Source organism: Armigeres subalbatus, chromosome 1, assembly GCF_024139115.2.
Source record: "Armigeres subalbatus isolate Guangzhou_Male chromosome 1, GZ_Asu_2, whole genome shotgun sequence".
Taxonomy (NCBI): Eukaryota; Metazoa; Arthropoda; class Insecta; order Diptera; family Culicidae; genus Armigeres; species Armigeres subalbatus.
Window position 1 is genome coordinate 271,510,695 of NC_085139.1, and position 26,614 is coordinate 271,537,308.

The following is a 26,614-nucleotide window of genomic DNA, read 5'->3' on the forward strand; positions in this document are numbered from 1 at the left end:
TTTCACAATTTCCAAATGCGACATACAAACTCCCGCCAACACCATCACCACCACTCCACCAGCCCTCAGAACAAACCGACACGCCTACGTTCACATTCCCGCCATAGTAAGCCCCGCCTCTCAGTAAGACCGCCCAGTTCAAACAAGAAGAAGCAAGGTAACGGTCACCAGGCAACAGCCACTACAACACCAGCAACGCCCAAGAAGCGCCCAACTGCTCCCTAATAACTCTTGTTCCCCGACCAATCGATTCGATTCTATTCCAGCCTGTGCCGACATCGTGGCCAGCGTAACGGCCGACCTACAACGCGAGCGGCAACAACTCCAGCAGCAAAAGAGCAACGACTCCAGCGCAAGCGGCATCCACGGTGAGTCGCTCTTGTTGCCCCTACTGCAGGGCATTCTGTTGCACAACAAAAGCGGTGCTGGGAGCCAGATCGGCACTGCCGGCGGCGGCTCCGCGGCCGTCACGCTGCCGATTCCTCCGGTCGAAGACTCCGGCACAGAGTCCGGCGAAGACCTCCGGCCCTGGCAGCCGGTTTGCATGACAACATCGAAATGTATCGCGGTATTGGTGTCGGAAACGCCGCTAAGAACGGCGACGGTGATGGTAGTAGTGTTAGTAACGGTAGATTGCCGGTTGACTCCGGGGATAGTATCTTGCATGAGGTTACGGCTGCACTTCAACGTTTACAACCGTCACTAAGGGATGGGAAAAATATCAACTTGGAATCGAACAAACGCAATGCTCTCCTTACTCTTGTCAGTCGGCTTCAAACCGGTCTCATGCAACCCGACAAACTCCCCTGATCAGGTTTCTCCCGTGAACGAACTTGCTGGACGACAATGCTGACGACAAGGTAGACTACAATCAGGCTCGACGAGGCAGTGCACGATTTGCGAAAAGACGAAACCGCAATAATCGTCATACGGTTGGAGTGAGTCGTGAAGAACTTGCAGATGCTCGTCGGTTCATCGAAGAAATAGGTCGCATGGATAGTTTGTCCGCTCACTCACACTCGGCGACCCCGGAAAAGTCTAAAACTCCTGAAAAACCCCTTGTTCCATATGCTTTACATAAACAGCCTTCACTGGGTACAGTTCTTCCGTCTGATCCACCTGTGCCGGCAGCATCAACCTTCGCCATGATGCGCCCCAGTCAGTTCGTTCCCAAGGAATTGAACCAGAAATCTGACGCAATGCCCTGGTTAATGGCCGCGATCGTAAGGCAAGACAAAACTCTTCCGTCAGTCGCAAAGCTTTGATCAATCCGCGATCAATGGTTACGAACCGGCGGCTGTTCAACACAAACCCATTGATGTTAAACCTGCACCCAAGAATGAGCCCTTCAGAAACCCGTTCAGACAGCTGCTCAGCGTGCATTGGTAAAAAATACTCCTTTAACGATGGATCTACTTCGGAAGATGACGAACCTCGTAAAACCGCTGAGCAAGTTGTTTTACAGAAAAACACAGCAAAGGGAACAACCGTCGTTAATACGGTTCAAAAAATCGTGAATCGAGAAGTAAAGCAAGATAACCCTGTAAAATCCGTCCATCCATCTGTTGCTCGTAAGACTGCTATCCAAAGAAGTCACACTCCAGAGTCCCACGAAATTCCTTTATCCCCTGGCGATAGACCGATGAATAAATATACGAGCAAAAAGCTCCGTATGAAGCGAGCCAACACGATCGACATCCCGAAGAAACCTCTCTCTAATGGTGCTGATTCTGACGATGAATCTGAAGAAGAGCATCATACCAAAACGAAGGAATTCCCTTCCAATATCAAAACGAAAACTTCCGGATCCATGGGTTCGAAGCCGGCTCCTGTTGAAGTGCCGGACTTTAAACCCAAAACTGATAACGATCTCAAATTCATGGCCTTCCTGCAGAAACAAAACCAAGCTACCAAGCAAATGTGGACCAATCCGGTTAAAGAGCACGTGGAACAACAACTGACCAGCAAATTCGATCACCTGAAGAACAATTTCGAATCCGCCGGTAGACAGGGCAAGCAATCTGCGCCACTGCGTAACGCTCCCAAGAATTCAGCAATGAATTTCTGGAAGAAAGCTGAGAGCAACTCTTTCGACGAGTCACATGGATCCAAATATGCGAAACCTCCAAAGCCGGTCCACATGAACCATGTAGCACCCAAACCTCCCACCCAGCCCAGGCTTCCACCAAAGCCAACGAACAGCTCAGTTCAACAGCCTCCTATTCTCCCAGTAAAGTCCAAAACAGCTCCGCAACCGCTATCAAAGCCGGTTGTTGTGAGCAAACCTGAACCCAAACATCTGCCTTCCTTGTCCAACCAGTTTACCCATGCCCCAACTTCTGCATTTAAGCCCATCCCCAAAAAACTTCCCCCGGCCAATCTGGATTTCAAACCCATCCATCAGGAACCGGAGATCATCAAACCCATTCCCGCTAACGTTTCCAGTGGACTCGTGAAACAGCTCGTAGCTACCGGTTTCAAGGAAACCGAAGAAGTAAAACCCGAACCCAAACAGGTGCAGCTCGGGCTGGTCAAATCGCTCGCGGCGGCTGGCTATCACGAAACTCCCTATGTCCCTCTTCCAAAGATCGAACGAACTCCGACACATAACGTGCTCAACTACCGCTTCAAAACCCTGATCGCGCGGAATCTCCAACCCTCCGGCGCCATGGATTGGTAAGAAACCTACCGAGGCTAACGGTCGCGTTGCCAGTATCGCTTCGACAAAGTTCACGGCAAACCAGTTCGGGATGAATAAGGGATCTCTGCCGACGCAGAGCTCACTCACCTATCAGGGTTCACTGAAGTACAATGAGAAACCGCTTAGCTTCCAAGCGTCTGATCGTGTGCTGGAGAAACGACCTTCACTACCGGATGTGTACAAGGCTTCGCAACCAGCTGCGATGGATAATTTCCAGTACACTTTCACCGATTACACTCAACCTGAGTTGGTTTCAACGTTTACGCTGAACCGTAGCGATTCGTTGACCAATCCTGAAAACCAACCGCTAGTGTTGACCAATACCAACTCAGTGTACAGCCCAGCGGGACAACAGATGAGCTATTTAGGAGTAAGTGATCATCGGAACTCGTCGTCATTGTCGCCTTCGAATATAGTCGTTCCGATTGACGATGACGTGGATGACCTGGAATCTCTGGACTCACAGGAAATGCGAGTAGTGGCTAAAGTTATGCGAGCGCCAGTAAGCCAACAAGCTAGCTATTCTAGCAATAAGACTTCGCATTTAAATGGTGGGGGTGGAGGTGATGATCGCGGTTCGTTGATTGCGCAGAACCTTCAGAGTTCGTTGAAAAAGATCCAGCAAAAGAGCCCTACACCACCGAACAAGCTTGCAATAGCGGCTGCAGCAGCGGCCCAAAAGCGGTTCTCGCAAGACTCCGGCAGCTCATACGAAGGGTTTTCACCATATGGACAACGATCAGCACCACAATTCGCCGTCCCGAAGGTAGAGGTGACGCCTCAAACTCCCGCTAGTGCTACTGCACAAATGCAACCTCCTAAGTACGGAGTGCCTGCGCATGTAATATACAACAATGTGCAGGGTGTCCCTCAGAGTCGTCCTGCTTATCAACCAGCTCCACTGGCTCGAACAGACTCTTGGGTGCGATTGAACCAGCAAGCGACAGCTCCTCATGCGCTGACACGTGCCAAGTCCAGTCATACCTTAGCTGTTCCTCCAAACTACGAAGGAGGATTCGGTCAACCGAATCGTAACGTCACAGACAAACAGCGTACCATGGAAGCTTACTTTGCCGGTCAAAAACCAACGTTTAATGCATTGTCCAAGACTTCTTCGTCGCATAACATCCTGCGGGATAAGTCTGGTATGTCGCAGAATAGTGTTCGTCCCGTGTCATATGCTCTTGGGCACAGCTACAATCCGGCACAGTACAACATAATGACTTCGCAGCACACGGTTGGCGGTTACCAGCAGCAGCAATCGCCAATGTACACTCAACGGGCACAGCCAATGATTGTACAAGAACAGCCGTCACAGTACTATCAACCTCCACTAGGTGGTGGTTTGGCCTGTAGTCGAACAATGCCGCACATACCGATGAACAATCTCAGTCTGCTGGACGAGAACAATGTGGAGGATGCATTTGAGGAGCTCATGAGTCAATCGTTTGCAGTGTAACGTGCATCAGGCTACGCTCGTATTGAAGCAACGAGGTCCAACCTCGAAGTAGACTCTCGCCGACTCACGGAGGAGTCAAGCGGAGTTGAAATCAACATTCCATATAGGTTTTACTGTGGGATTTATGTGCTTATTTGTCTTAGCGTATTTGGACGACGATCGAAATCGAAGCAGGCTGTGTGTGAAGACTGCGTGAGCAACTCTTAGGAAACCGTAGGCTGTGTAGCGTTCCTACTTGATAATTGTTAATCGGACAAGCGTTAGCGCGTGTGTTTGTACGATGGAATTGGTGAAATTTCAAGGCAAGCATCAACAAATCGAAGACATTGCCAACACCCACAAAAAAGTCACGCATGCAGTTGTTTTGTTAAGCCGTTTACTGCATTCTCATCACTACCGCTGTTGTTTTTTATTCATTGGCAAACTCTGTGGATCGCTTGATTTGATGTAAATGTCAAACGCTTACTTGTGTAATTCGTGTTTGGAAAGAAACCGGACATTTTGGTGTTACGGGGACATGAACTTTTGAATGTTTGGTGAAGAAGTGCTCTATTTTTGAACACGCTGTCACTGTTAATGAATTGCGTTGAACAATTTTCGGATAGAAGAAGTATCAAGGCGCTCGATAGCGCCAGAAAGCGCCACTGATCAAAGCAACAGTCGGATGATTCTACTACTACTATTTACCAACACTGCGGCAAAATAAAGCAAACTGGTCGTGCAAGCGTCTTCCTGTCTTGATGTGCATCCTTTACTACCAAGCGCGCGCGGTGTCGCAGAGATGGACCCGCCATGGCGCACTTTCAACCCTCGACTATGTGATTGATGTGCAAAATAAATGGCAAAATACTCTACCCTACTGTACGCATCGGTAGAGAGCTCTGTGAGTTTGAAATGCATCTACGTTTTCCTCTCAGTGTTTTGTTTGACGTGTTCCGCTGCCACAGTGTGCCTTGCCCACGCGCCCATAATTGTCAGCATGCGTGTAGTCGTCGGAATTGCCCTGCGCCCAATTTTAGTGCATGCTTCTGCGTCAAGATGGCAGCATTGTTTATGTTCGTGCGAATAGACGCTTACTGCTCTACCATGCGGTGTGGCATTTTTTAGGTAGAAAACATGTCCCTGTTTTTGCGAGTGTGTGTGGTTTTATCTGTATCATGCAGTTCTCATCAAAACTAATTCAGTGGATATTGAATCCTCATGAAACGCGACCAGCAGACCTGAATTGGCCATTATTAATTGAAGCAAAATTCCGCTCGCTCATTTCACCATTGTTATCCATTTGTTATTCACAGTATATGTAGTTTTGAAAGCAAACTTGTTAGCATTAGTAGTTGTTAAGCTTGTGTTCCTCTTAGTTGTACGAATTAACCCTTTTCCTAAGTACAATAGGCGTTCGCTAACTGCAAGACCTTTCGACTGTAAAGCATTACCCAGGTAACCATTAGCACTTTATTTTGCCTTTTCGGCTATACAGGGCTAATATAGAGCCAGTATGAAGTTTGTTAGCTCTGTGGTAGCCTTTATAGTCGCACATACGGCATATTTGAATGCTTATGGTTACCTGGGTAAACTGTAAAACCAATATTTTAGGTTAGATTTCAGGTCAATGGTTTTATTGTGGTTTGAAAACAGTTTAAAGCCAAAAAAAATGTGATTATGTTGAATTCATCCGTAGAATATACGTCAAGGTTATGTTGAACTTTTGTCGCTGTAAATACTGACTAAATTTTCAAATTCGTAATATGTTTTAGACTGAGATCTCATCCACGTATGTCCATCATTGGGCATATCCTATGGAAGGACAGATTATGACAACAGAATTTTTATTTCCTAGTTCTCAATTACGTAATCTTTATTTAACAGAAATTTTGCATGCTGAGTTTTCGGAGATTTTCTATCCTCGAAAATAGTGATATTTTTAGCAAAAATAACAAAAAAAATCTATAAGATTTTTTCAAAATACCAGAGTTTAAAAACTCTCTGAAATTTTACTCTAAAAATAATAATAATAACAAAAGATTTCTGCTTCGTGATTTCAGTTTTTGGTTAAACTGTCGAACTGCTCTTCAGTGAAATAGTAGCCTGCGAAAGAAACAAGGAGTTTTAATTTCGAATTAATGCTATTATCTGATTTGATTCAAAATCGTTATGCTTTGCTACGTACTATTCTACAACGGAGCTCAAAAATATTGCAATTAGCGAAAGTCTGCTGTATTCCTGATAGACTTCCCGCTGAAGCTTGCTTAATCAGCTAGAATCTAACAATACTTGTTCATGTACTTTCAGAAACAACCACTACGTCATCCTCCAAGGTTCAGTCCCAAGATGGCGGCATGGTAACCACCCGAACGACAGGTGAGTTTTTCTTCCCTATTCATATGTCACTTTCAGCCACTCTATAAAGCTAACGTCGAACTTCGCATTATTTCAGTGACAACCAAAACGGTTGGCCCAGCGAAACCCATGTCCGCGATGGCAAAATTCCGACAACTTGATAAACAAAATTCCATCACATCACAATCACCCCCAAAGTAAGTATTACTTCGAGTAAAAGATTGTTTATACATACCATAAACGAATCATGCTTCTTCCAGTAGTTCAAACATTATCATAATTGCTTATTGTAATATCAGACACATATCATTACTAATTTTTGAAAGTATCAGTCGACATAAACGTGTTAGAATAAATCATCCGACATGGACATTTATCAACTCGGTAGACAGCAATAGTAATCTAACAATAAACCATAGTCACTCTAACATGACAACTGGAAAGCTTTAACGAGTAATGAGTTCCATCAGAAGAACCGACAATCCTACTAAATCAACAAATAAACGTCATATACTTCAACCAGTGTTGCCATCTTCCTCGAACGAACGAACGGCAATGGATGCGCGTAAAGCCCTTCTCCCCTGTTCAGCCTCAGATCGTAAGCTCAAATTCATTGTGACTCTCTTTGTCCCTTTCTTCTTTCTCTTTTTCTTTTTCCCTATATGCTACTGTGTGTTGAAACATCTGTTCCCCCGTGAATATAAAACGAACTTCCACCATCCAATAAAAAAAACTGTAAAATAAATCAACCCCGTCGATCAACCACAGTTCCCCCCGAACACCGTCAACCCCATCGACACCGGGTGCCACCGCTGGGCCTATGTTTCAATTCACTGATCCGTCACTGAACCGCCGTGCAGCCACTGTCAAGGACCAACTGTTGCAGTGGTGCCAGATGAAGACAAGGGGATACGAGGTACCTAATATACCGCAATCGCTCCCTTAAAAAGCAACCGTTGCAAATACACCAAGAAACACACCAAACAACACCTGAGTTGTCAATTAGGGCGCCAATTATGTGTGACACAAAAATTGATGTTGTTCTACTCCTACCCCTGTTGTTCTGCTTTGTTTACATTTTCTGCTCAATCCGTCACCGTCACGGTTTTTACGCACATATCCACGGAAATGTAAAATGTCACTTGATGTTGACAGCTGCGCTTCTATCTTGCCCTTTCTGTACAAACAAAACGTAAGCGGATGAATTCAGGACTACATTTCGCTACTCAAATATGTTTAAGTATTTTCTTACCTAACCTTAGCGTTATCACATAAGAATAAACCATGTAAAATGTCTGACTTTCAGGGACAGTTCAATTTCCTCATTTCCTAGAGCTGTCAATCATTCTTCACTCAAAGGAAATTAAATAACTTCCCAAAATTTGTTTCTGTTTTCCGTCTGCCCCACCCTTCAACCCACTCACCGTTTGCAATCTGATCTAACCTTGTAATTTATGTGTTGGCTTTTACTATATGGATGTGGTTTCTATGTTTACTGCTTAAGCACCAACCAAAACTATGCTTCTTTGCTATCTTTCTAATTGTTTGATATACACTGAACAAAATTGGTTGTGGATTTTTATTTTCAGGTCAAACATTTCTTAATTTTATCAAACAACTACAACTGTCACGATATTTAACTTCCGTTTTCGTTTATTTGTTTCACCCTCGCGTCGCATCCAACTATATCACCACAACCACAGAACGTTAAGATAGACAACTTCTCCACCAGCTGGTCAGATGGAATGGCATTTTGTGCGCTGATTCACCATTTCCTTCCAGACGCTTTTGATTTTACCAAATTAACACCGCAACAACGACGTCATAATTTCACACTCGCCTTCCGAGTGGCTGAGTAAGTATTATTACGATTCATTTGTTCATCTATCCATTAAATTTGGTGTGTAATTTATTTTAAACCCGGAACAAACAGAACGTTAATAGCGTAATGACATTTTTTATAGCATTGCAACAAACAATTTAAGCTAAATAAGCTAATTTTTTAATTGAAGAAGACTGTTTTTGGTTGAATAAGCGCTTTACCGTTTTCTAATGTTGGATGGGTAGGCTTAAAAGCCACGGGTGACAAAATATTAATCAGCGCGATTCGCGAACTCCCTTTTTGAACCCCTTTCAAAAGCATATGTCGACATTGTTGTTTCAAAAGGGCGAAAATCGCAAGCGTAAACATTGACTTCTGCTGATTTCAGGAAGATTAGAGCCTTCTGGTGGTATTTTCCACTTACGTTCGATAGAAGACGCGGACCGCCACCAGTTCCAAGTGGTTGTCAGCTGGGAGCCGTCCTAGTTGTTGAGGAATTTGCAAAGGCATTGTTTACGTTTGCGACATTGGCCCTTACGAAACAACAGTGTCGATGTGTTTCCTTTGAATCTTTTTTCAATTTCTTTTGAAGGATTCCTAAAAAATATTTTTACAAACCTTCAAAATCATTATGGATTTGATTTCATCAATCAGGATCAATCAATCAATTTTTTACTTTACATCAGAAGCGACAGGCGACAGAATAATTTCGGAAACTCTTTGGAATCCGTAATAACTATTTCGACAATTATCCCTTTTGAAATCAACTTAGAACTCTCAGAATCAAACGCCAAATTAAAAAAAAGCTATGACTGTCATCCGATCGATCCCCTTTCAAATAATTTGATATATTTTTGCTTATCTTACGGAACCCATGAGAAATTCTTTCAAAGATGCTATGCAACTATATAAAAAATTTATTGAGAATTCCTTCGCAATTGCTTGCTAAAATCTTTGAGAAATTCTACAATCCATTAAGTGAAATATCTAATGTGAGATCAAACGCATTCATGACTCTAACATATGATGTACCATGCGCCTCCAGACTACATGCGTTTGACACCGAAGGCGTTTTTAACCTCTAAGGAAGGGCCCATTCACAAATTTCATAACGCAAAAATCGCAAACTACCGGATATATACCGACGTGTTCTGTCGAGAAAACAGTGCGGTTGTGTGATTTATGCAAAGAAACATGCGTCAATCGGTGCAAAAATGTGGAAATTTGAAATGAATTAATTTGGTAAGGTTGTTTCAATATACTTTTGCTATATGTTTCCTACATCAAAATTCAATAAACGTTGATTGAATAATTTCGGCAGCTTGTTTATGAATCCATTATCCAATTGATAATGGTAGTTGGATGACGGAACGAATGGGCAGCATGCATCGGTTAGTTCGTTCATTACGTCTGTTTCGTGACAGAGAAGCTAAAATGGGAAATGGATAACAATTTTTTTATATGTTTTAAATGTAAAGTGACCAGATACATTTCGTGTCAGCCCGGGTCAAAACATTTGTGTTTCTTGCTTGAATATTTTGTTCCTCATAATAAAATGACTACTTTTGATATATTTTTTGAGCACAATTTATCTGCAACATAAAAGCACGTGTTATCAAAGCTTTCATCGCCTCAATCCACCACATGCCTGTCAAAATTGCCTTAGTGATCGAAGTCAGGTTTTCTAAATGCGATCAACGCAACTTTTTTTTTTTTTTCATATGTATGGGTCACGAAAGTTTACTTTGCTTTTGTAAAGATCTTTTTTTTTTTAATTTTATTAAGTGAAGCAGCATGAACATTTTTGAAACGGAAAGCGGATTGATTTTTTATATACGGTTGAGACAGAGCCTATGTTAGTTGAAACTGACCATTAACCATGATCGTCAGAAAGGAAATCAGAAGCGAATTAAAAGCCTTCAATGAACAGAATTATTTTTTCTCGTCTATTTGAAATTTGATACCAGTGTCTCATCTCCTACCTTCGATCTGGAACCGCCTAACAAGCGGATGCTAAAACTGCTTGAGCTCCGTTCCGCCAATAAAAAAACTAACTTACTAACTAACTAACTAATATATGTCAATGTACCATCTTCATGATAACTTTTAAACGCAACAGTCGATCGTTATCAAATTCAATAGTGATCAACTAGGCCACTTGTTGCCAGAAAATCGGCTAAGGATTACTATATGTTATTATGTTATTTAATGTTTTTCTAAGCTTTTGTGCACACACATACACACGGACATACAGACATTTGCTCAGATATGATACTGTGGGATAGCCTTTCGGTACAACTTTGTTGTATGAGGCAAAAAACAGATTTACTGTCTGCAAAAGTATTTCAAGAATAAGGACAGAATCGAAGGCAAACGTGCAACCCACATCAAGCTGGTGGAGGGGTTGGAAAAGAAGTTGGAAGTGATCGAACCCTGAGCCAAGATTGCAAGCACTTGGAAACGTCCGATTTGAGGACACGAACTACTTTCTACGGCTTACCTATAGCTCTCCGTATCTGAAAAAAATGTCTATTTTTATTTGACGCATTTGCAGACGGATTCTTCAGTTCTCCCCAATCAAACTGAACTACCTTATTGATCTAGGAAGACACATGGTGTCGACTACCTGGAAAAACCTGGAAAGCCTCGAATTATCATGGAATTATTATCAACCTGAAAAAAACAGGGAATTCTTGGTTCAATCAGGGAAATCAGCAATAGAAATGAAACTCAAGAAGGATATATTTTGTTTCTTGTGGGCTTGAACACTGGCGGAGTTAAACTGGTGCACGATGGGGCACATGACCCACCAAATTGAATATTTTTCATTATATTTGAATGTGTACTCAATATTTCTGTAAATTTTGAATTCTGATATTAATTTTGATTTTAATAAACTTTAGATGAATTTTCGAAGCAGTTCGTGGAAAAATTGTCGAGGCAATTTCTGGAGGTATTTAGCAATTACGTTGGAAATTTGATAGAAAGAATTCTGGAAATTTCTTTAGGAATTTTTTCAACAATCACCTCAAGCCTCCTTTCAAAATATCTTCCTTTTTTCTTTTGAAAACTGCCAAAAATTCCTCTAGAAAATTCAGCTAGAAATAATTTTGAAAGTTTCTCCAACGATTTCTTTTATAAATTCTTTCAGAAATTCATTCGAATTGTCTCATACAGGTATTCCTTTAGAATTTTCGTACGGATTTTTTTTATTTTCCTTCAGGAATTCTATCAGATATTACTTCAATAATTCAATGGAAACATCCTTAGGATATTTGTTTAAAAAAAATCCTTTAAAAATATCTCCATGAATTTCTCTGAAAATAATTCCAAAATTACTTTAAAAACTCTTTAAAAATTAATTCAGAATTTCCTTTGAAAATTTCTCCTGAAGTAATTGTTGAAGAGGCATTCCGGAAGATTATTTTTTTGCAAATATTACTAAGGAATTCCTAAAGGAATTTTCGAATGAATTCCTCATAGAATGGATTTTCTGAAGGAATTTCCGAAAGACTTTCCAAAAAGAATTTCCAAAAGAAAGGTCTAAAGGAGCTTGAAGGAAAAGAATTGATGTACGGGTTTTCAGTGGAATACCTGGAGGAATTTTCGGCAGAATTCTGAAACAATTTTTGACGGATATTTTAAACAATATCTAAACTAATTCGCAGAAAGAATTCTGAAGGAAACTCTGAAGGATTTTTTCCTTAATGTTTTTTCAAATAATTTCTAAAAGAATTTCATAAAAAATTGCTAGAAGAATTCTTTAACGAATTACCTAAGGATTTTTTAAGGAATTTCCGGAGGAGTATTAGAATGAATTCTGCTAGAACGCTTGAAAGATTTTTTGAATGATTTTTTTAAAGAATTCTACAAGGTATTTTCAAAAATGTCTGCAGGATTCCCTATTAGAACTCCTGGATGAATTTCTAAAATAATTCCTTGATGATTTTTTCAAGAAATTCTAAGAGAAGTTTCTGAAGGAACTCCTGGATGAAATTTCCTAAGAATTCCTGAATTTTGAAGACAATATACGATGTTTCAGAAAATATTTCAAAAATTTCTATAGTATTTCCCAGTAAATTACTAAACAATTTCCAGACGATTAAATACAATTAAAGGTTCATAATGCTTGAAACGGAATAAAGAATGCCAGGAATAAATTCAAACATTCAATGTTATCAAATATTCATAGTTTCAAAATTATTGTACCAGTCATCTTTAGAGAGAACAACGTTCTTACTGATTATTCACTTAACTGATTGACCGGCACTTCTGTTATAATGATAATCACTTCAATAATTATCAATTTTCTATGTACTTTTCAAACTTAATTATACTTGGTCTTGCCCAATATTGATTAATACTCTGAAACTTGTTTTTACATTCAATTTATTCAGAAGACGGTTAGGGGGTCTCAAGCTTTATAGTAGGCATTTCTTGTCTACAAGAATCTCCATAAATCAAATCTCATTCCATTTGCACGAATTATTTTCGTGTTAAGTAGAAATGTGTTTCATTTGTATGGGGATTTCCCTTTTCAGATGTTGGAGGGTCTCGTACCGGATCGGTTCTGTAACTTCCAGGTATATAAAAGTCAGACAGATCCTGGAAATTTTACGAAAATCCTGGAAAAAAATACCAGAAAAAATCAGGGAATTTTTATTTTCAAAATGAGTCGCCACTAGAGTGGGGCGCAGTTGTAAGGAAAATCGCAAAATTTCGTCCGATAAAGTGAGATCAAGGTTTTTCTGAATCGTTTTGGGATCTTTAATCAACTGTGCAAAATATGGGCTCGATTGGTTGCGACCTCGCATGCCGCATCGCGTTTTAAATTTACATGGAGATTAGTATGGGAAAACGTACTTTTTTACATTTTTGTTATTAGCGGCTTCAATTTATCATCAATCACGTGACTCAATACGTTAGCATATAGTCTGAAAGATGCCGAAAGACTTTGCTGAAGAAGGTACATAGCTGGAAGGTCTACAAAAAATGTTATTACGTTTCGAAAATTGATTGTTCAAACCATATGCAAAAAATCAATGTTTCTGCCAGCACTACCGGACGGTTATCGGTTATCGAAGGGCAAAACCCATCTTCAGTCTTGTCGGTTTTTTTCTTTGTGAAATGATTCCAGATAGCTCCCATTTGCTCTACAGCCCAGTAGGATCAATTATTTTGAAATAACACTCAGTTAAATTATTGGTCTACGTAGTTCAGCAGTGCTGGCAGAATAAACGATTTTTTGCATATGATTTGAACACTCAATCTTCGAAGCGTTATAACTTTTTTCGTGGGCGTTCCAGCAACGTGCCTTCTTCAGCAAAGTTTTTCGGCATCCTTTGGGTTATACTTTAACGCAATGTGTCACTTGGTTTACAATAAATTGAAACATCTAGTAGTAGAAATGCAAAATTATGCCTTCTCCCATACTAATTTCCATATAAACTTCAAACGCGATGCGGAAAGCGAGGAAGCAACCAATTGGTCCCAAATTCGGCACACTTGTTCAGGACCCAGAATGGCTTCGAAAAACCATTGATTTGAAAAAATGACCATGACGCCCCACTCTAGTCGCCACCCAAGGACAGCACATCTAGCAGTGACTTAAGTTCTCAAATCTTCGATTAAGTTGATTTGGTTGAGGCTCGATCGCAAATCCAGTATCATTTCTTTGCCATCACTGAAACGTAACTAAACGGATCGGTTCCCGTAGGACCCATTCTATATCGCACAGAGACGCGGCATCCGCCAGGATCTTGTCTTTGATGTAAAAAATATTCTCTGAATATCGACCTGTAACGCATGGTAGACACCTTTACGTGGTGTAAGTTTTACCTTGGAGTAAGAAGTAAGATTTACCTTGCTCACATTGCCAGCATCAGACAAATCTTGACCCAACGAATGCCTTCCTCAATGCCAAACGCAAAGGTGCTTATGAACGTGGCAATGGCATCTCGTAAAATAAGTACCATATCAACAATTCCTTCCGTTTTAGTTATGGTGATGAATGGTGTGGTCGGGAGTAGGGATCCTGGGGAAGAGTCATTTGACTGAAACCCATTTGGCCGAATGCCACTAGGCCGAAAGTTGTTTGGCCGAATATACCATTTTGCTGAACAGACCATTAGGCCGAAAGTAATTTGGCCAAAAGATCGTTTGGCCGAAAGTATCGTTGGGCCGAAAGGGTCACTTGGCTGAAAAGGTCATTTGGCCGAAAGGGTCCGTTGGCCGAAAGGGTCGTTTGGCCGAAAGGGTCATTTGGCAGAAAGGGTCATTTGGCAGAAATGGTCGTTTAGTAGAAAGGGTCGTTTGGTAGAAAGGGAGACGTCTCACTATTTACTATTGCGCTTCGCGCCACTACTTACTAGTGGCATTCGGCCAAATGGCTTTCGGCTGAATGGGTTTCGGCCAAATGACCTTCCCCATCTTGGGTACCTACAGGGGTTAGGCAAAATTTGGCCCAAATTCAAATCCTTATAACTTTTCGAAAAATTGATGAAATTGACAAAACCGAAGCATTCTGACGGCAAATTTAGTCAAGATTTGGGAACATGTACGGTCACGAATATTGGCCACCGGACACCGGAGATGTTCCGGATTTTCGGAGGCTATGTCAAAACACATTTTCTGCTGCTCGTATTTTTTGTGTGGTTTGAAGTTACATCGATAAACACTATTTTCCCAGAAACTAGATCTTATTGAAAATTGAATGCGGCGGTTGCGCTAAGATCCGTTGAAAACATCCAAGATATGGCCATTTTAGTAAACTTGTTTCCGGATACTATGGTCAATTATGTATATCCTTCCAATCACGTATATATTATCCGGTACCATATCAATATTGGTATCAAACTTCAAGATTTTTTCATGGAGATGCTTCAGGAAGCATATTCAGGATAATCAGTTGCCCTTGAGCACTTTGTAGTAGATTCCAGGGTGCCCCTGGGGAAGTGGCTAATTCGAAAAACGTTCAGAACCCTATCAATATGGGTATCAAACTTCAAGATGTTTCATGGAGATGCTTCAGGAAGCATATTCAGGACGACTAGTTGCCCTGACCGCTCTGTAGTAGGTTCCAGGTGCCCCGGGGGAGAGGCCAATTTGAAAAACAGCAGCTGTCATGACCACTCTGTTGTAGGTTCTAGGTGTCTTGGGGAAATGGCGAATTTGCAAAATGTTCGAAACCATATCAAAATGAATATAAAAGTTCAAGGTTTTTCATGGAGATGCTTTTGCACTCTCCTGTCGAATAGAGTTCACCGCAGCACGAAGTTGACCATCTACAAAACGCTTATTAGACTGGTCTTCCTCTATGGCCACGAAAGTTGGACGTTGATGCGAAGGACCAACGCGCCCTTGGAGTTTCCGAATGGAAGGTGTTGCGGACCATTTATGGTGGGGTGCAGATGGAAGACAATGGAGGTGGTGGTGGAGGCAAATGAACCACGAGTTGTAACTGTTAGGAGAACTACCCACACGGTAATGTTTTGGCGGTTACGGTGGGCCGGGCAAAAGCCAGAATGTCAGACGACAACCTGATTGGAGATGATGCTTCGATAATAATCCGACTGGTACAAGCAGAAGAGGCGTGCAGCGGTCACGGTGGATCGACTAAGTGGAACACGGCCATGCGGATCTTCGCAGACGTCGAGGCCATGGATCGAGTAGAATGGAGCCGGCTTTATGTAGCGAAAGTCACAGCGGCTTTGGCTTTGTTTTTTTTCGGATATGCGAGTGATACGTATTGATGATCTTCGCTGCATCGGAGCGTTATAATCCTGAAAGATTATATTCCCTACAGGAAAGACCGATTCCATCATCGGCAGCACCTAACCATCAAATGAAAAACAGACCGTGTGGGTAGTTCTCCTAACAGTTACAACTTGTGGTTCATTGGCCTCCACCACCACCCTCCATTGGCTTCCACCTGCACCCCACCATAGATGGTCCGCAACACCTTCCATTCGAAACCAAGGGTGCGTTGGTCCTTCTGCCAGCAACGTCCAACTTTCGTGGCCATAGAGGCCGAATTCAGTTTAATGAGCGTTTTGTAGATGGTCAACTTCGTGCGGCGGCGAACCTATTCGACAGGAGAGTCCAAAAGCACCTCCATGAAAAACCTTGAACTTTGATACCTATGATGATATGGTTTCGAACATTTTGCAAATTGGTCACTTCCCCAAGACACCTGAAACCTACTACAGAGTGGTCATGATAGCTGCTGGTTCTTAAAATGCATTTAGAAGTATCACCTGAAAAATCTTGAAGTTTGATACCCATATTGATATGGTTCTGAACGTTTTCAAATTGGCCACTTCCCCGGGACACTTGGAACCTACTACAGAGTGGCCAGGGTAACTGATCGTCCTGAATATGCTTCCTGAAGCATCTTCATGAAAAATCATGAAGTTTGATACCCATATTCATAGGGTTCTGAACGTTTTTCAAATTGGCCACTTTCCCTGGGACACTTGGAACCTACTACAGAGTGGACAGGGCAACTGATCGTCCTGAATATGCTTCCTGAAGCATCTCCATGAAAAATCTTGAAGTTTGATACCCATATTGTTAGGGTTCTGAAAGTTTTTCAAATTGGCCACTTCCCCCGGGGCACCTGGAACCTGCTACAGAGTGTTCAGGGCCACTGATCGTCTTGAATATGCTTCCTGAAGCATCTCTATGAAAAATCTTGAAGTTTGATACCCATATTGATAGGGTTCTGAACATTTTTCAAATTGGCCACTTCCCCCAGGGCACCTGAACCTACTACAGAGCGGTCAGGTGAACTGATCGTCCTGAATATGCTTCCTGAAGCATCTCCATGGAAAATCGTAGTTTGATACCCATATTGATAGGGTTCTTGAACGTTTTCAAATTGGCCACTGCCCCGGGGCACCTGGAACCTACTACAGAGTGGTCAGGCCACTGATCGTCCTGAATATGCTTCCTGAAGCACCTCCATGAAAAATCTTAAGTTTGATACCCATATTGATAGGGTTCTGAACGTTTTTCGAATTGGCCACTTCCTCGGGGCACCTGGAACCTACTACAGAGTGCTCAGGGCAACTGATCGTCCTGAATATGTTGAATATGCTGAAGCATCTCCATGAAAAATCTTGAAATTTAATACCAATATTGATATGGTACCGGATAATATATACGTGATTGGTAGGATATACTTACATAATTGACCATAGTATCCGGAAACAGGTTTACTAAAATGACCATATCTCGGATGTTTTTCAACGGATCTTAACGCAACCGACCGCATTCAATTTTTAATAAGATCTAGTTTCTAGGAAAATAGTGTTCAACGATGTAACTTCAAACCACAATAAAAATACAAGCGGCAGAAAAATGTTTGCCTGCAAAAGGAAAGAGTTTTCAGGTGGCAGTGTTGCACTGCAAAAATAGGAATGGAATTAGATTTTTGTTTATATTTGTACGAAAGTAAATCTGACATTTGCTGAAAGTGAAAAGCTGCTACGTGTGACTGCAACAGCAAGTGCTCTCAGAAATCATTCGCTCACACGAGCGATTTGCTTGCAAAGTCTGACGGAGCCTTAAGTTACCTACACCTCAGGCAATTGCATTGCCTGCTGCGTTATAGATGGCGATGCATATTTGAATGCAGTGACTGTTCACATCTCATTTACTAACAGCACGTACCCCATGTGCACATCACGCAAAGCCAACAACCAGGAAAGGGGGTATCCCGTATAAATCGAAAACATTTTGTTTCCAGGGCCAGTCTCTTGCTCATACTTAAAATAGAAAACAAATAGAAACAAATCGCACTTTTAACTCATCCTTTTGGAGTATCGCAAAATTTAGTATTTGGATTATCTTGAGTGTGTTAACAATAAATTGCAGCCGATTGTTTTCAAAGACTTTTCGTTAGTTTTCCGGCAACAAAGAATCGTCATTTTTTTTTATTTGAGTGTAATAGAATAGTTTTATGGCAACTATTTTGCAATTTTGAGTCACGACGGCAGCACGATAGGAGCTTAAAGCATATGGGGCGCATGGTACATTGCATTGTAGGGTAGTGTTGCGAAAGCGTTCGTTACATGTTTCATCCTAATTTCTTTACAAAAATCCTAGCCTACATATTAGGGGAGTGAGCGGCCTACCCAAGTAGCACACATGTCCCACATAGTTTACTGCAACGGATATGCGACTAGATTTTGGTCACTATCAAGTTGCTGCAATACCATTTTAGTCTGACTTCAGCTGCTCGGGTAGTAATGGACCTTCTTACGACTAAAATTTACTTCAGTCGCTCAGCCAGAGCGAGCCTCTTGACAAATCTTTGTAGGTTTTTGCTGCGCCAGATGATCAAGCCAACTGGTACCAGCATCGTGTTTCGTACATGAAACAAATTCGTGCTTAAGCCAAACATTTAAAACAGCTTACCTATTATCCACCCTGGGTCCATAAGACGCATCGTCGAGTTTATTTATATACATATTCTGGTCCCTCCATTTGATCAACATGTTTCATTCCCACATGTCTTTGGGTGCCTGTAATGGACCCCCTTGTGTGCTAGTAATGGACCCTTTTAACATATTTTACATTTACAAAATTAGTTAATATAACTGGAATCTTTTGCTTCCTGTCTCTTCAACGAATCGTATGGAACTGCTGTCCTGTTACGTGAAGCAGCTTTCACCCGACGGAAGTTATCATGCTGAACAGCGAAGTCGATTCCAGCGTTTAATTTGGGATTTTGTCTAGGGGGTCCATTATACGCACGGGGTCCACGGCCATCTACTCATTCCCTATTCTAATGTTTGTTTCTAATTTCTTGTTTCATCCATTCCATATAGCTCTTAGGTTTTTTGCCTTTCTCGCATACTAAGTATACGTAAAAGGTTTGTTGGCTCACCACCTCAAAACCGGAAACCTTTAAATAGAAGACTTGAAAACCCATAAGTGTCAAATACCAATCAATTTCATTTAAAAACATTATCGAACATTATGGATTCTTTTTCATTTTGGTACAATACTATACTATACGGATCGAAAACTCATGTTAAAATCTCGAATAAGTTGAACAGAAAATGATGAAATAGGGGAGCTGCTCCCTTCGAATTACATACCATGTACCCAAATCAATACCATCTTCGAAAACAAAGAATTGGTGCGCAAATTGTTTTATTTCGCATGTTTGTGGATTTTTTCAGCAGTAAGTTAATGTCGGATAAACAAACAAAACACGACACAAATTTGGAGCTCTAAATTTCCTGTTTCTAGTGAATAAATGTTGTTGATAGTAGGAGCATATTATTAATAATGAAAAACAGATACCCCTTTATATCCGGAATCACTTGAAAAAAAAATGAAAAACATTTTTAGTTCTCTCTACGCCATTTTGGACAAATAGAACATTTTAAAATGAATTACACACTAAAATTTAATTTTCCATAGTCCATAGTAGGTTTTATATATTGTCACGTTTATTGCTAACATTTCTTTTTTACCTTTTCAAAACAAAACTTTAATTGCAGCGAAAAAGCCGGGATTGCGCCACTGTTGGATGTTGAAGATATGGTTGTAAATGCGAAAGTCCGATTGGAAATGGTGCCTTTTACATATTGGCCGTACAATCGATTTACCGACGTTTCAAAAAATGAGGATTGAAACCAGGAGGGGAAATTCGGCAAACCCCCACTATTCTCACTTTATCCACCGCTGTGCACTTCAGTTATTAAAATACGAAAAGCTGGGGTAGTGTCAATTAGTTGAGTTAGGGAAACCTCGCTGCGTCGTAGTTTCTTGAATTCCTCGTCCCACTTGTTCGTTCTTCGAAAAATATATAAAGTCAATTAGTTGAAAGTAGAAAACAAACCAGATTTCTGCCTTCGCCAAAAAAGGTATACCTCCTGGCCCTCCCTTAGTTTTTTAATCCGCTGCATGTTGTTACAATGCTACACTTTGAGAAAATTACTCATCGAAAACTGCTTCCAGAAAGCTTCTAACAGTAAAATTGTTTTATTTTTAATTTATTTGTTTTTAATATTATTTGACTATTTATGTTTATGGATTTATTCGCTCGCAGCTAAAAAGTATAGGATTAGGACCATCGTAAGCAGTTAAGGAGTAACATTGGATAAGCGCGTATTAGTAAAACACCAACAGAGCAAGTTGCACCACAGTGAAGATTCCATCTGGCAGAGATAGTTTTTTAATGTAACTTTAGGAGAAATACGAGCGAAAGCTGCCTTAAGGAAAGTTTTGTCCGATAAAACCGCCAACCAAGAGAGAGAGACTCGAAAAGATTGTGATTGTGATCCGTCGTCAGTAAGGAATTTATGTTTTTTGTTAAATAGAAATATATGAATACTAGAGATAGTAGCCGCCCATATAAACATAAAATGGTAGCAACATGTTTTCTTCAGATTGATAGAGACAGCGAAAAGAGAGTGGTTCCTTGTTCTTCTGCGTCGCATGGGAAACATTTGCTTTTGTTCTTGCAACCTTTCTTATTTTTCATTGAGCTAGAAAAATACTAGTTATAGGTTAGATGCAAAACAGCGAAACGCACATACACACAAATACACGGAAAACCAACAACTCCAACAATTGAGCAGCAAACAATCGCACTCATACACTCTGAAGAATAAATCAGATGCAGAACTATGTTGGGTTGATCCCATTCAAATTAAACACTCATACGCACATACACACACCCTGCTAGAACTCTTCGTTCGGTGTTGGTTAAATCTGTAACCTTTGCTTAGTACTCCTTAAAAGTAACAAAAGAAATAGCAGTCATCTTGTAGCATCAACAGGGAAAGAGACAAATGTTTGTTAGAAAGAGATTGAATGTAAAGAATTAATGTGTAGTAGTTAGAACCCTTTGTTATATATATTTTTGATACACACAACAAATGGAGAAAATTATAGCTATAACAGGGTGGAGACGAAAAGATTTATATCCATCACAGATGTTTAGAAAAGGAATGGAACAAAAGAGAGGTGTACATCACTTACGATCTCCTTAAACAATGGAATCCCTCGAAACTTATTCACACACCTAAAAAATGGCAATAAACAACCCTATGATAATTTACCTTAGAGCTGTTGAACCACAGCAATCGAATTGCTTTTACTCATATAACAACACCTGCAGAATAGTTTTAAATGAGTTTTTTTTTTATTGGTCTGATAATGTTGCGCTGATAAATTGCAACCCGTCTCTTGACCGGAATGCAAGGAAGAAAAGTGTAACATCCTAAATAGTGCATAACATCATGAAAATAAACGCTTGTACTATGCAGCAAAAATTAATAATCAATGACGAGCTGGTCGTGTAGTATATGTTTATATTTTATCCGAAAGTGCCTTCTTGACCTTGGCATTGTTCCTGGTACCCCCTTGGCATTTTCGCTGGGAATTCAGATTCAGACTCCAAACCTTCAGTCTCGCCGGAGGTCATCGTGTCAGATATGATTGGAGTCCTACCCAACAGGCGCGTTTTGCTACAAACGGTTGCCGGTGGGCAGGGCACGTCTTCAGAATGTCGGACAGTAATCCGTTGAAAATGGTTCTCGATAGTGATCCTACGTCGCACAATAAGACGAGGTGTACAGGTGGTTCGATCAGGTCGATTTGCAGACCCTCCGTTTGATCAGAATTACTTCTGGAATCAGCTTCTTCAAAGTTCCTCCAGTATTACAAATTATTCATGGGGAATTAACCAGATATGACTTCAAATCATTTTTTATTCCTTCCGATATTTATCAAAACTCTTTCGATTCAATAAAAAAATCCTTCAGAAAATTCTACAAGAAAGATTTAGAATGACATATTGTACAATAGTACAATAGTAGACATTTCTGATGGGATTTTTCATTACCTTAGACGGATTAAAGCATGGTGATGCACTCTCGATTCTACTGTTCAATATAATGCTCGAGAGAGCGATTAGGGGAGCTGATGCGCAAAGAAGAGGTACCATTATCACAAGGTCGCATATGCTCCTGGGATTTGCGGACGATATCGATATTATCGGGATTAATCATCGTGCCATGGAAGAGGCTTTTGTGCCTTTTAAGAGGGAGACAGTGAGGATTGCACACGATCAATACCAGCAAATCGAAATATACTCGCTGGCAATCAACGTGGGTTCATTAGTGGTGGTGGTAGCGAAATGGTGCTGGATGGTGAAAAATTTGAAGTGGTGGAAGAATTTGTGTATCTTGGAACATTAGTGACGTGCGATAATGATGTTACCCGCGAGGTTAAAAAACGTATTACAGCTGCAAATAGGGCTTATTACGGACTTCGTAACCAGCTTATGTCTCGTAGTCTGCAAACGAATACAAAATTCGCGCTGTATACTACTCTGATTCTTCCGGTGGCTTTATACGGCCATGGCGTTAAAAGGAGAGCTTTCAGAATGTGTGAGCGTAAGGTGCTGCGGACAATACTCGGCGGTAAACAGGAGAACGGTATCTGGCGACGTCGCACGTCGCAATCACGAGTTGTACCAGGTGTATAAAGGGCTGGATATTGTTAAGCTTATACAACACGGCAGACTACGGTGGACTGGACACGTTGTTCGTATGCCGGAAGTAAAGCAAAGATAATATTTAGTAGAGAACCCGGAAGAGGCTGCCGGCTTCGTGGAAGGCCGCGTACACGATGACTTTTTGCAGTTGAAGAGGGCGCTCAATGTTCAGGGCGACTGGAAGCGATTGGCCCAGGATCGAGTCCAGTGGAGAAAGATACTCCATTCGGCGTAGGTTCATCGAAGAGTCAAGTATCAAGTAAGTAATGCCAGATATGTGACGCGGCACCAAACAAAAATAGTCAACATGTGATACTACCACGACAGGATATGTCTTTGGTTGCCATATCAGTGCTAATGGCGTAAGCCCACCCATCGCGGCAAGATCACATATCCGAGGGGAGGGAAGTACTTGAAACAGTGACCCATTCTCACCCCCATTTGACCCATTGTCGCCCCCGATGACGGTATTAATAGCCGAAAAAGTGTAAATTATTGTGACGGTAGTCTTTCATGTAATAAAATGTATATATTTTTCTTTTGTTCGAAAATAGATTAGCCTATCTGCAAATTACGTAAATAATTATACTAAAACTTGTCCATACCTGAGATGGTGAAGTACGATATCAACATTGTTTCCGCTTTCCAGCTGCAAATATTTTTTCTCCCTTCTATCTTTTAGTGTTGCACAAAAGTCGATAAGGCTGAGTTAAGGTCACTCCTGACGGAATCCAAGATTAAAAGTGCTCGCGTTTTCAGGGGCACACCACTCGATTCAGAGGCGGCGCACAACTGTCATTTTTGTTGATTTAGCTTTGCTGCGTCGCAGCATGCGTGAAATAATAAAAATGACAGTTGTGCGTTGCTTCCGTATCGAGTGGTGTGCCCCCGAAAACGCGAGCACTTTTAATCTTGGATTCCGTCAGGAGTGACCTTAACTCGAAGTTGTGCAAACACAACGTAGCGATGGACTATCTTCGGATTTTCTCTGCAGTTCGACTTTCATCTAATGTAGAAAAACCTTTCAATGAAGATTAGATTAGAGCAGCTGAAGCAATCTCCCTTTGTTTTCCTTATATGGTCCAGTGCTAACGAATTTCACAAACTATCTCTAAAGCACATAAGCAAACAAAACATTGCACCGGACGTATGTCCAGCAGTTGATACCAGCTGCCGTATGAAACTACTCGCTCATCTGCACCATCCCGCCAGTCATTGTTGCATTCCTTATCCGAACACATCGCTCTAACTAAATTGCCGATCATGCATCCGTTGAAAAACGTTCTCACTTTCTACGACCCGTCAACGAAGATTTGGAGCGGTCTGCGGAGGAAACCAATCTTCAACCCTCACCAAAACCTAGGCGATTTGATCCTGCAAATGCTGGAACGCAATAACGAAAAAGTGTTGCAAATTAGCGCCGACAGTGGCGTTGAGCTTACCGGGGGCGAACTGCGCCTTCGATCGATCCGAATCGCTCAGAACCTGATGAAAATGGGTCACGGTAGGAAAATGCCTCATTCCGAGGAAATTTTCACGATGGTTGTCCGAAATGGAGAGCACACGGCCCCGGTGCTGTTTGCTTGTTTCGCTTTGGGCATTCCAGTCAATACGCTGGATCCTTCGTTCGAACGAGATGATTTGAGCCATATGTTCAAGACGGTCCGACCGTCGGTGATCTTTTGTGAGAATGACATTTTGGATGAAGTGGTCGCTGCTAGCAAGTCGGCTGAGATAACTCCGCGAATTATTCTTATGGGCAATTCTGTGGATGGACACTATCAAGTAGATCGTCTAATGGTGGCGACTGGGCAAGAGCAACTGTTTGTGTAGGTATCATCTTTAATGATCACATCTGACAGTAGATAAACATCTAATATCGCGTGAACAATTTCGTTTTGCAGACCAACCACGATCGCGGATCCCGTCAAGCACTTGGCCATCCTTGTGTGCTCTTCGGGTACCACAGGTCGCTCGAAAGCTGTCTGTCTGTCGCACTCGATCTGCATAGCTCATGCAGCTAACTTTTTCGAGTGTCACCCCAGTGATCGACCGTTCGCATTCAGCTCGCTGTACTGGCTATCCGGACTGATCACCCTTCTGTGCGGTACGTTGATGGGTGCCACTCGTATCATAACCCGTCAGTCCTATCAACCCCAGCTGGCGATAGATCTAATCAGAAACTTCAAAGTGACGGCCCTTTGCATAACACCAACTCAAGCTTATGGAATTGTTCACGAAGGACAGGCATTACCATCGGACTTCTCCAGCGTTCGAATCGTATTCTGTGGTGGAAGCGCCGTATCGACGTCTTTGAAGCGATCTTTTGAAAAACTGATACCCGGAAGATTGATGGAAGTTGCTTACGGTTTCTCGGAGGTTGCTTATTCGGTCTCGTTCAGCAAACAGGAGCTCTATCGAGATGGATCAGTCGGGTTTCCGCGAGCCGGTATTGAATTTAAAATCATCGACGACAATGGGAATCCTCTGGAAAGTGGTCAAGAAGGCGAGATCGCTGTGAAGGCGGAATATATGTTTCAGGGGTATTACGGGAATGACCAAGCATACAGCGACATGTTGGATAACGCTGGCTGGCTTCATACCGGTGACATTGGACGATTCGATGAAGACGGTTACCTCTATGTAGTGGATCGCAAAAGACATGTTCAAGTATAACAACTTTCAGATTTCTCCGACAGAAATTGAAAGTGTCATTCAAGAAATGGAAGGAGTTGCAGCAGTATGCGTTGTCGGTATCCCAGGGGAGCCGAATGATCTGGCAACGGCTCTTGTTGTTAGGAAAAAGAATTACTCCGCCGATCTAGATGCAACGGAAATAGCCGAAAGAGTGAATCATCTGTTGCCGGATTATAAACATCTTAGAGGCGGTGTGTATTTCGCAGAAAAGCTTCCTTTGACGCCATCAGGCAAAATATTACGGCGAGAGGTGCGGAAATTAATTCTACTTATTAAGAGCAGCACATAATTTGCAAAATAAAGAAAAAAAACTTTACTATATTTTTTATAGTTATTACACTTACTCCGGAAGATTGCTGTAGGAGGCTGTAGGTATGTTAGGATCTGGAACGTCAGTTTTGCTTGTCGTCGGGGAAAAAGATTAAGACACAATATTGAAAACTTGTAAAGTAACTATTACTTGCAAGTATATATCATTTTTAAATAACTACCTGGTATCTGGATATCTGGCTGACTACAGCGTCGTTACGCCTATACCTGGCGTATTGTATAGTCCGTCATATATGATCGTCGGTTTTGAGTTCCTCCAGGTTCCATAAACGCCCAGGTTCCATAAGTCCAATTCCACCACGCGCAGCCAGGATGTTCGTGGCCATCCAAGAAGTCACCGGCCTCTATTTGTTTATATTGATTCTCTGATTGATGTTACTTTCGCTCATTTTACCCATTTTACCCAGCAGATGCTATTGTGCCTTGTTGACAACTTTCGTGATCATTTTCCAAGGCTCTGATAGATGTAAAAAAAAATACACAAAACAAATAGCACATGTTATCAAAGCATCCATTGCCACAATCCTCCACGTGACGACTGAATTTTTCAGAAATAGGTATTGAGCAATTTGCCTTTTGTTAGACTCCTGAGCGAAAATTATTGTCTCATTTACGACCCCTCGTATACAAAAATGGTAGATTGCTTTGATTGATAATTTAGCATTTGTTCATATTGACTCTCCATATTTGTATTTATGGTCGGTAGAGGTTGGCAATGCTCAATGAAGATTTTTGAGTTTAGTGGATTAG

General features: G+C 41.5%; 2 protein-coding genes and 1 pseudogene across 2 annotated transcripts in view; all 3 read left to right on the top strand.

Annotated features, from left to right (window-relative positions):
• LOC134207590 (uncharacterized) overlaps nucleotides 1–4,636 on the top strand; it is a 310,800-nt gene extending 306,164 nt beyond the window's left edge. The window contains 10 exon segments of the mRNA XM_062683296.1: nucleotides 265–524; nucleotides 527–804; nucleotides 806–838; nucleotides 840–1,203; nucleotides 1,206–1,235; nucleotides 1,238–1,348; nucleotides 1,351–1,383; nucleotides 1,386–2,624; nucleotides 2,627–2,653; nucleotides 2,656–4,636. Of these exon segments, the coding sequence (XP_062539280.1) occupies nucleotides 265–524; nucleotides 527–804; nucleotides 806–838; nucleotides 840–1,203; nucleotides 1,206–1,235; nucleotides 1,238–1,348; nucleotides 1,351–1,383; nucleotides 1,386–2,624; nucleotides 2,627–2,653; nucleotides 2,656–4,160 (3,880 nt within the window). The 3' untranslated portion in view covers nucleotides 4,161–4,636.
• Nucleotides 4,637–4,689: 53 nt separating this feature from the next.
• Nucleotides 4,690–19,958, top strand: LOC134207331 (smoothelin-like protein 1; annotated as a pseudogene).
• A 4,115-nt stretch (nucleotides 19,959–24,073) lies between these two features.
• LOC134214098 (probable 4-coumarate--CoA ligase 1) lies at nucleotides 24,074–25,855 on the top strand. The gene is given in 3 exon segments (XM_062693539.1): nucleotides 24,074–24,666; nucleotides 24,742–25,491; nucleotides 25,493–25,855. Coding segments are annotated over 3 exon segments (1,647 nt in total). The 5' UTR covers nucleotides 24,074–24,100; the 3' UTR covers nucleotides 25,824–25,855.
• Nucleotides 25,856–26,614: the final 759 nt, after the last annotated feature.